The sequence below is a fragment of the Rhodamnia argentea genome, chromosome 5, assembly GCF_020921035.1.
Source record: "Rhodamnia argentea isolate NSW1041297 chromosome 5, ASM2092103v1, whole genome shotgun sequence".
Taxonomy (NCBI): Eukaryota; Viridiplantae; Streptophyta; class Magnoliopsida; order Myrtales; family Myrtaceae; genus Rhodamnia; species Rhodamnia argentea.
The window spans coordinates 11,646,766-11,657,684 of record NC_063154.1 but is presented as its reverse complement, the minus strand read 5'-3'; the positions used below and the strand labels follow the sequence as shown (position 1 = coordinate 11,657,684).

The 10,919-nt window shown below is 37.5% G+C and overlaps 1 protein-coding gene across 1 annotated transcript; it reads right to left on the bottom strand.

The window, feature by feature from the left end:
- Positions 1 to 1,202: 1,202 nt before the first annotated feature.
- On the bottom strand, positions 1,203 to 3,097 carry LOC115726103 (cytokinin riboside 5'-monophosphate phosphoribohydrolase LOG5). The gene is made up of 7 exons (XM_030655827.2): positions 2,918 to 3,097; positions 2,685 to 2,782; positions 2,501 to 2,531; positions 2,275 to 2,374; positions 2,060 to 2,130; positions 1,807 to 1,950; positions 1,203 to 1,637 (listed from the first exon to the last, which is right to left on the bottom strand). Exons 1-7 carry the CDS (start codon positions 3,038 to 3,040, stop codon positions 1,500 to 1,502), a joined length of 705 nt encoding a protein of 234 aa, XP_030511687.1. The 5' UTR covers positions 3,041 to 3,097; the 3' UTR covers positions 1,203 to 1,499.
- Positions 3,098 to 10,919: the final 7,822 nt, after the last annotated feature.

Sequence of the window (10,919 nt, the reverse complement as noted above, 5' to 3'; positions counted from 1 at the left end):
TCACAGAGCAGTTGCCTGTCAACTTCATCTGATTAGAGATCATGCCTAATTTCGAAAGGTCAAAAGGAACAGCTGAAGGAAGATCCGGGGCGGAGAAGAACTGCTAATGGATCAAGCTTTCCCTTCAGGAAACTGAGAAACAAATTTCGGACCATTTTCAAAGAGCCTTTTATAGGTCTCTTTCCTCTAAATCTGAAACTTCTTACATGAACGGGAGGAGCCATGCATGTTTTTTAATGCATGTAAACCCGATACATGCGCCGTTACAACATGCACTCTAGTGCCGACCTCATGTTCATCCTTTCTTTTATAAATATAGCATTTTGCTATAAGCCATGTGATCACTCGAAAGTTACTTAGAAAATTTATCAACTTCAATGAATTTAAAATAAGATTATTAGTTCGACCCGAGATTCAAAATTGTTTTTTTATTCTTTTAGATTTGTTACATGCTAAAAAACACTGACCGAACCCTCTCGATGGCTAGTTTGTTCTTATTTTTCCATTGAAACAAAAACGATTCTCGACAGATAAAGTTCGACACACGATCGCAAATAACCTTAATACGAAAATTTATACCATTCTAAAGGACTCAAAATGGGAAAGACAGACATCATCAAACAAAAGTTTAAATGAGGTAAAAACAAGAATTTACTCCAAATAGAGAAAGACCAAAAAAAAAATGTAGAGGGAAATCATCCCCCAAAGAGGAGCTACACCTCCAGAGAAAAAAGAAAGAAAAATCCCTGTCCCCGCAGAAAAACAAAAATGCGCTGCAGAACTTTATCTGATCCCTCGTCAGCCACCACCAGGAGGACGGAGGGCCGTAGTAACCCAACCCAACACACACCAACTTGGCAACAAGCATACGTCCCCACTCCGCACTCCCAAAAGCCGCAAGCCCCAAACTTTTGCACAACCCGCTTCACAAAATGCATACAAACGGTCAAATGAATCTCTTCCCCCCGCCCCACCCCCAACAGTACCTTAAAAAGCACACCATCAGAGAGAGAGAGAGAGAGAGAGGGCATGCATGCATGCTTTGTGTGGCAATGAATCAATGCAGAGAGAATAAAGCTGCTGGCTGTTCTTTGCTGCTGCTGCTAAAAATTTTTGTTTTGGAGCCTTGCTTCTCGTTCCCATCCTTATGTGAAATTTCTGTACAACAAAAGAGAGGGACCAGAGAGAGAGAGAGAGAGAGAGAGAGAGAGGGATCAACACGGCTTAAGAGAGTAGGAGGAGACAATAATACTATCATCATGTTCATGTTTTCAAGTGCAAAAGAAAATGACCAGAAGACTCCTTTCCCCCTCCCCTCCTATTTTGCCATTTATGGCCTAATCACCCAACCATAAAACTTAGCATTGTTGGGCATAGAGATCAGCTTTGGTATGTGATGCATCAGTGATTCCCATCAGAAATCAGTGTCTGAGAAAAAAGTTAGAAGAGTCGCCCCCACCCCAACATCAAAAACAGTCCTTTTCTTCACTACTCTTTCATCAGAGAGCAATTTCAGTCTGCAGTGTGGCGGTATTCAACACCACCTGTTGCTGCTGGTGCTGCTGCTGTTGCTCGAGCTCGAGCTCAAACTCCCACCTTGCCCTAGCAATGGCACCATCATGAACCGGCACATACTCCTGTCGATGCAAGAAAGCAACTTTAAGCAAAACCCAGGAGGAGAAGGCAATAGGATCGCCAACAAGACTGGAAAAAACGGTTTCCTCTCTTTTTGCAAGAGACCCGGATTTTGTTTCCCGCAGATGGACCCGCAGAAACCCCAAACTAATCGAAGAAACGCCCACCCACCTCCAGCTTTTGGACGAGCTCCTTGGCGTTCGGTGCAGAGACTATGATGTGACGTTGAGATGGTTTGATGAAGCCATCGTCCACTGCCTTGTCGATGAATGTGAGGAGGTAGTTGTAGTACCCATCCACGTTCAGCAACCCGACCTGTGTGTTTGTCCTTGGGACTGGGGTTAGGTTTTCAAGCAAAAAATCGCTACGAAAGAGACCACAAAACGAAGCAACTTTTTTTTTTTCTGAGGTTGTTTTAACTTACAGGCTTGTCATGAATGCCGAGTTGAGCCCAGGTTATGACCTCCAGTAACTCCTCCAGAGTCCCATACCCACCTGCAGAAACAAATCTGAAAAATCTCAGGACCTTGAGGGTAGAGACCGACCTTCAACCTTTCTACCAGCAAAAAGACTCATACTTGACCCACTACATGTAGCCCCGAGAGAGAGAGAGGGGGGGAAATGAAACATAAGGTGGACCTGGAAGGGCAATGAAGCAATCGGAGTGGCGAGCCATTTCTGCTTTCCTCTGGTGCATGTCAGCCACTGGCCTCACCTCTCCCACAGTTTCACCTGTTATCTGTAAGCAAAATGCAGAAAACGAAAAAAAGAAGGCCCAAAAGGAAAATTTGAAAAAAGAAAAACTCCATTACAAAAGATAAACTTGAGAAGAGAAAAAAAGAGAGCTATGGCCATTCATTCAAACCTCCTTGCACATGAGAGTTCTGGGGATTATCCTGCCCAACAAAAACGAAAGAACCCACCAAATCAAAGAAGAAAAGAAAGTTCAGAAATTGATCAGAGCAACAAGAGAAACTGTAAACACAGCAACATCCCAGACCCAGAAGAGGAATTCAGACAGAGCTGGTTATTGAACATGTAAAACGTACCCAAGAACGTTTCCTCCTCCTCGGTGAACTGCTTGAGAGACCAGACCCATCAACCCAATGCTTCCCCCTCCATACACAAGGTCCAACCTTCTCGCTACCTTCGCATTTTCCATTTGGCACACAAAACATTCACACGCCAAAGCAAAGACTAAAACCAAAGAAGAAAAAAGCCCAAACAAACCGGAAAAACAAAAAAGAAAAGAAGCGACAAAATAGCAAGCTTGTTGATTTACCAGCTCTTGGGCCAACTCAAGAGCAGCGTCTCTGTAGCAGTTCCTCTTCCCAGTGCTGCTCCCACAGAACACGCATACCCTCTTGAATCTTGACTTTGCGGCCTTCGCTCCGCTCAAATCCATGCTCAAAGTCCGAATATTTCTTCTCAGAAGCAGCAGACGGTTCGTTTAAACCAGACCCGGTGGAAATCAGATTCTATATATATACAGAGAGAGAGAGAGAGATTCATGGAACAATGGGACTCGACCAGAATATTTATTTAAATATTAATCCGAGAGAGATATGTCGTGAAAGAAAGAACAAAAAGGAGGGCCAAGTGTGCTGTGATGAATGGATAGGGAAGCGCCGAGCCCAGTAAGACAAAATCCTTCAAACCCAAAAAAAAAAACAGTAAGACAAAAATTCTATGTGGGAAGAAGAGAGAGAGAGAGAGAGAGAGAGGACGAGGGTCCACGTGTCTGCTGATTGTGCAAGAACTACGAAACCTTTTGGGGGTTAATTTTCTACTAAAAAACCTTTATTTTAGGTTAAAACACAATTTTGCCTCCAATTTTTCGTCTGAAAAAATCACAAAATATGCACCGCGTCCAAAAATCACCACAGATTTATTCAAAATTATCAATGTTAGGGGGACTGTTATTGTTCAAAGTTGAAGGTATTGGTGAAACTAACCCCGATGTTAATAATGTGAAAACGAACCGTGGTTATTTTTGGATGCTAAACAGATTTGAGATTAAGAACAAAAGTTTATGAACTTTTTAGTTAAAAAAAAAAGTTTGAAATAGAATTAAAACTAGATCTAAAATGGGGGTATTATTTGGGGATTAGAGCTAAATTTTGTGTGCTTGGTCATGTAATTTTGATTTTAGGGTGGGGGAAAGTATGTAAATAATAGTGGAAATAAAAATCCTCTTTTTTCAGTGAAAAATGAAGAGAGATAAAAAAAAAAATTCTTGTTTCAAGGAACACAATTGTATCTCAAATTTTTTGTCTAAAAAAACACAAAACATGCCCCATGTCCAAAAATCACCACAAATTTAGTCAAAATTATCAATGTCGAGGGACTTTTATTGTTCAAAGTTGAAAGTATTGGTGAAACTGACCCCGATGTTAATGATGTGAAAAACGAACCGTGGTTATTTTTAGTAGCTGAATACATTTGATATTAGAACAAAAGTGTGTGAGCTATTATTTAGATAAAAAAAAATGGTTCAAAAATAGAATTAAGAGTAGATCTGAAATTGAGGTATTATTTGGGAATTAGAGCTAAATTTTGTGCGCTTGGTCTTGTAATTTTGATTTTAGGGTGGGGAAAGTACGTAAATAATAGTGGAAATAAAATCCTTCCTTTTTTTTTTTAGTGAAAAAATTGAAGTGAGATAAAAACAAAAAACAAAAACCAAAAAAAAAAAAAGAAAATTCTAGTTTCAAGAAAAGATGGACACCTAGACTACTACACAAACCTAAGCACGCTTTTTTGCCCTATATCCGTCTCGTATTTAATGCAACGCAATCATAACGTGGTGGCTGAAAACACGTGCCGCCCTTTTTTTTCCCCCATCCTCTCCCTCTCTCACATCAAATCAAATCATTTAACGAGTTTGCAACTATTTTTTAACGAATGGCCTTACGCTCATTAATGCAATAGTTGCCAAAAATCGACTTAATTTCTACGTGTTTATTATTATTATTATTATCCGCATTTTGGAAGTTACATATTACCCCAATTTCGAATTTTGAGAGGCTTTGGGATTACGCTTTTGAATTTTGATTTTCCGTCATATTTTCTCGTTTCGCACGGGACTAAATCGTTTTTCTCGATCGAATAGGCTCTAATGATTAACGTGGCCAAGGAAAAGGGATGATATCATCAAAAATCTTAAATTGGTACGTACGTGTGATGAATTTACTCAAAATTGATTTTTTGATTATAAAAAATTCTCAAATTGGGATATTTATGACAAATTTGCCCCACATTAATTCCCCTAATATCCTGTGATAAGTGGAGGATAAAAATCCCAAAATGGTATACCCATAAACTATCACATTTCATCCAACTCAGCAATTTGACGGTAAAATTTAACGGAAACTAATAGAGGCTGAATTCGTCAAGAGCATACCTATTTGGGTTTTTTATGATTAAAAAATTAGTTTAAGATAAATTTTTCACACGTGTATCGGTTTGGAGTTTTTTGTGGTATGCTCTAAGGAAACAAAGAGTGGTTTGGTCATTAAAAATTAAAGTTTAGTAGGGCAATCTGTAACTTCCCAAAGTTAAAGAGATATTGCTCAACCGTGTCAAAAGTTTCAAGGAGGGGAGTAATCTGAGTTTTCAAAAGTTGGAGATTGTTGCATAACCATGCCAAAGTTTATGAGGATTTTGAGCAATTATTTTGAAAACTATTTGTTGCAAAAATACTAGGAGTGTAAATTAATTTTTGTATAAGTAGATGTTAAATGAAGACTTTCGGGTGCTAGTGCCTTAATCTTATAGGTGGAATAATTTATTTTACACCACCAATATACCTAATAATAGTTCATAGATAATACTGTTATTCTATAATGTTAATTAAGCAAAATACAACAAAAATAGCCCGTTAAAAACTATAATACTTCATGCTTGTTAGAAGATTTCACCGAACAAGTTACACGCTACGTGATATTCATCAACAAAATTCATATCTAAATCTATGATAGAAGAAAATTTTAAAAAAATAAGTTGTATTCTAACAATCACTAATCAAATTTGGCAAAAAAAAAAAAGTCAAGTTGCATTTATTTTCGAAAATTCAAAAAGTACCTTTCGAAAAAAGAAACACATAAATACTTGACAAATATTAAGGCACAGTTCCACATACTCTTTTGGACACGCTACCTAAGAAATTTATTCTCTTTTACTATATACATATAATTATTACCAAATGTATATTTTTTTTTTTACCAAATGTATTTAACAAGGACCCTTTTTATACTCTGCCAATTTACACGAATGGGATGGATGAACTACGGGTCAGATCATCTTGGGATTTGCGCGTGTAAAAGGAGACTTTTCGTGATCCTGATGATTGGTTTTCCATCATAACAGTATAATAATCTCATTGGTAAAAAGCCCTAGAAAAGAGGAGATTACTTGTGGGCATTGCATTACCAATCTTGCATTCCCCATGAGCTTTATTTTAAAACCCACCTAGTAATTTACTAGAAACTAGCTTAGCTCCTTAATCACAGCATTAATCTCTTACTTGTGGGCATTGCATTACCAATTTTGCATTACCAATGACCTTTATTGTGAAACCCACCTAGTGATTAAGTTACTAGAGATTAAAGCTTAGCTCCTTAACCACGCATCATCTAGTATCAATTTGTTTGAACGTCGGACCTAAAAATCCAGGCCTTTAGCTGGAAGGGGATCATACGCATATAAGGAGACACCATAAATGTGTATTTGAGCGACATGGTATTGCATCAAACAATCCCCTCGGCGTGTGAGCCCGCCCGTTATACATTCATGAGTTTGACTTAGTTACTGGCGAAATGAGGCATAGTGCTTATTTTTGTGAGAGGCAATTGTTGTAAATCCATAGCAGGTGATGGGCTTGAAAGAAGAGTGTCGGAGCCGAATTCTTGACCCCTGTTCCGATATCGCTTTATTAGAACATCTAACATAAAAAATACATAATCATAAGCAAAATGAGACTACATGCAAGCTTTATTATAATCACTTATTTAGATGGGATAGGATTGTATCTGGCAAAGTACAAGAAAAAAATTATTCTTTTCTATGTTTTCCTATTAATAGTAGGGGTAATTGGTTCATGATCTAATCTAGTTTTCGGACAATCCAATCGAACTAACGGATTATCGGTATGAGTGAGAAATACCAACTTTAATTTTGATATATTAATTAAAATCAGGTTTACATTGAGGTAATATAAAAAATAAATGGTGGAATCGGGAACCGGATCGAAAATAATCGGTTTTAGTTTTATGGAATTGTGAAATCGTTTCGGTCCGATTTGGGCGGTTTTCGATTCGGTCCGTCTGTCTTGCTCGCCCCTAATTAAAAATTGGCAGAAAAGATATACATGTGAATTTACGTGTAAGAATTTATATTTCACAAGTTTCTGGTTTTGAAGACCAGAAAAATAAAGATGAAAATTCATCTATTATTTACCCACACAAGCAAAGATGGGATTCCTTTACTTGCACAGAGAAAGATCTGCCTGGCTGCGAGACAGCCCTGGCGACGAGGTACACATGAAAGACGAAGATGGCAAAGATGAGTTCTTGATTGATCTCCGCAGGACAAAAAGCTTTTCTTTCTGGGGATGGTGGCTTTAAGAACTGTAATGATTATTATTCAGAGGGATAAATAGGGATTAAATTAAATTTAAAAAAAATGTGTTGGGAATTATTTTATTTTCGTGGGTTTTATTTTGATAAAATGGGGGGGGGGGCTTTTCATTTTCCCATCAGACATAAAGAGCATTTATGGGGCATTGTACAAGGTGACCTCACCCATGTAATCATTATTATCCTGGTCTTTGTCTGAGTTACCAGGCTAGTTTGTTCTGTACAGGGCTCAAAAAATTTGCCTTTTTCCGTTGGCCAAGGATAAGATAAAAAGGAAAGACAAAATAAATAAATATGTTACTGATTTCGTAAATACGGAATTTCCTTTTTATCGGGTAACATCTAAAAAACAATTTGATCCAATGTAATGTAATTCGGAAAATTTTTAACTTAATTAATATAATCCTTGAATTTTCGTAACATGTTCAACTAAGTCCATGAACTCGAATCAACGCAAAAACTACCTTAAATATCTTCTTACAGCTCACTATAGTTCAGGGGCTAAGTTGAATATATTTCAAAAAGAGAATATATTGGTCAAATTTAAAGTTTAGGGACTACATTGCACATTTGGTCAAAGTTCGAGGATCATTTGTGCTGTTATCTCCATCTAGAAAACATAGACATTCTCCGAGGACTCCGTGTCGGTGTCGGACGTGTGTCGATGTCAGAAACACTCCGATATGTGGTCAACCATATTAGACACACAGCGACACATTATTCCGATACGTGCGGGGATCAATTTTGAAAATGTTCATTATTTTAATGGTAAAATTGGAAATATATCAAAACGTAAAAGCCTCTACCTAATCACCGTAATTCTAGAAATCTTAATGATGGAACGTGGATTGATTGCTTTTTCTCTCTTCAAGTTTTATGGATTATCAGATTGGAATGAGTTGAATTTGTTAATTCAAAACAATCAATAACACTAACAAATGTTGGATTAATGTTTTTGGTGTAAATTCATTCTAGGCTCTTTTTGAATTATTTATTTATTTGTGGATTTGAATCAAAATAATTTAATTAAAATTATCATTTTATCATGTATATATAAAAATATAAATTTAACATACGACGTGTCTCAACCCGTCGAAATTATCTATTTTTGAGAAATGACTTGTTAGCGTGCGGTGTCATGCCTTATCGACATCGGTGCTACTTAGGGTAATACGGAAAACCAAACATGTATTGTACGTATGTCATCACGCATTCGACATACATATGTATGCATTTCTAGTTCCATGAGGTTCGATATTTCAGATTTTGAGATTACGACGAAATCACAAATAACTAATTTTTTCTTTAAGCTTCTGCAGGAACATGACGCCATTTTCGGAGTATGTGTGTGGGATTTTCCTGTATTGTTTCCCTCTTAATTGTGTCGGATTTTAGTATAACAAAAGTAATTAATTAAGATTCAGTTTCTAGACTGTTTTAAGTAAAAATGAAACAGACACCCTCTAGCTCCTTATTGTGACTTAGAGGACACAACATGCGTAAGAACTCCAAAATTAGAAACAAAAGAAGAGGAGTGGTGACGATTAGCACCAAATTTATCAAGTGATTTCATATGGCAAACCATGCTATATACAGTCTCCTAAATGATGACTTATAAGTAGCATCAAATCAAAAACCAAAACATAAACACGACAAACCGATGAAGATAATAATCACGGGGATATCAATTTCAAGTTTGAAGAAAAGTTAATTATCTCCATCGAACCTCTTTAAATCAAGCTTTTCAAAATTCGCCAATGTCTTTGATTTCGGGAGTTTGATAAAAAGATATTCAACTTGGTCTTCGCATGGACAACGTTGTCGACATCTCAAGACCTATGTCGCGATAGCAATAGTGTTTGATACATATGTGCTCGATCTCAAATGAAAAATAAGACTTGTTCGCAGTGTCAACACAAACCTGCAATAACAAAAGACCATGGTTGGACACTACTCAACTGCTCCGTTCGGTTCAAGTTTTCAGGAATTGCAAACTGGATTGAATCGCGACCCGAGTCCGGTTAGGGTTTTTTATTTTCATACCAGAGAATAGAGAGAGAAATTATGATTCAGGGAAATTTTGAGAAGGGTGAGAAAGAAGAGAGATTCTAAGTTGGACGTTAGGTTTTTGTTGAGAATTTAGGTAGTGATTCGGTTAATCAAATTGATCCGGAATAACCCGAACCAGAAAAAAGAACGACTATTTTTTCATTATCCAAACCGAACCGAAAATGAACGAAATTTTGATTCGGTTTGATTTTCTGGTTCGGTTCTAACACCTCTAGGCATTAGTACTCATGGTAGAAAACGTTAGGCATTACTACTCATTGTAGAAAACGGTAGGCATACCACGAGACCACGTAGCTTAAGTAACATTACCGACTGCAGCAATTAAATCTGTAGGGCAGAATGAACGGATCTGAACAAATAATTCTCTTCTAGAATATAATCTGTCGACCGGATCATGACAGGTAGCGCTTTCGTTTCAAGTGCAAATTCTGTCGGGCTTTTGGGCCTCTTTTAAGGGCCCAATTTAATAAATTGAGATTAGCCTAATATAGGCATTGCCTATTAGTATTTATATATTTTTTCCGTATGTTTGGTCGAGCCTGTTAATATTTGTTGAAAAAGGAAAAAAATCGAGGACCCACGTTGTATAATTGAGATTTAGACTTTGCTTGGAAAGGGTAGAATAAGTAGGTGTTGTAATTCTTGTTGAATTCTCTAGTTGCTTTGTGTGTAATGCCCTTCAGAATGGATTATATATATCGCCCCGTGAAGTCAATATTTTTCTATTCTTGATCATAATAAACTACTTTAAACGGAATCGAATGAAGCAGCTCTTGGAGACATGGTAAAGAAGTATTCGATTTTTCTCTAGTTAATGCACCCCAGAACAAGAGACAACTTATGTTCATACGTATCCGATTTCCCTCTCGTTAATGCACTACAAAACAAGAGACAATTTCTACCCATTTTATCGTAGACGTGTTAAAGAAGTATCCGATCTTCCTCTAGTTAATGCACTACAAAACAAGAGACAATTGATATGCATTTATTATAGACAGGTTAAAGAAGTATCCGATTTCCCTCTAGTTGATGCATTACGGAACAAGAGGTTGGAAAACATCCTTGTGGTATTTTGATTAACCACCAAACTATCTCTGCTATCAATATGTACAATGATCAATCCAGATAGTCAATCTTCTCACCATTCTCAATGGTTCCTTTTTTTGGTTAAGGGCGAGATACTTAATGTTCTAATTTCATCGATCCCCCCTAGTAAATTTTATCCCATAAAAAGAAAAGGCCAAAATAGGTGAATATGTTCTTTTTTTCTTTGATATTGCAAAAATTGAAAAAAAAAATTAAATAGTAAAAAATTGATGAAAACGGAAGGAACCCTTTTCTTTCCCCCCCCCCCCGGGGTCGAATGAAGGTCCATGCTGTCTCAGACCCATCTTTTCCCTCTTTTCTCTTTTCCACTCGGGCCCCGTGGCCCTTCTTTCTTCTTCTTCTCTTTTTGCGCGAGCCAGCCAAGCCTCTTCCCCATCTCTCTTTCCCTTCTTCCCTTCGTGGATGAAGGAGGCCAGCCGAGCCGGTCAATGGTGACTGGCGACCGCCGACCATCCTCGACCGCACAAATGA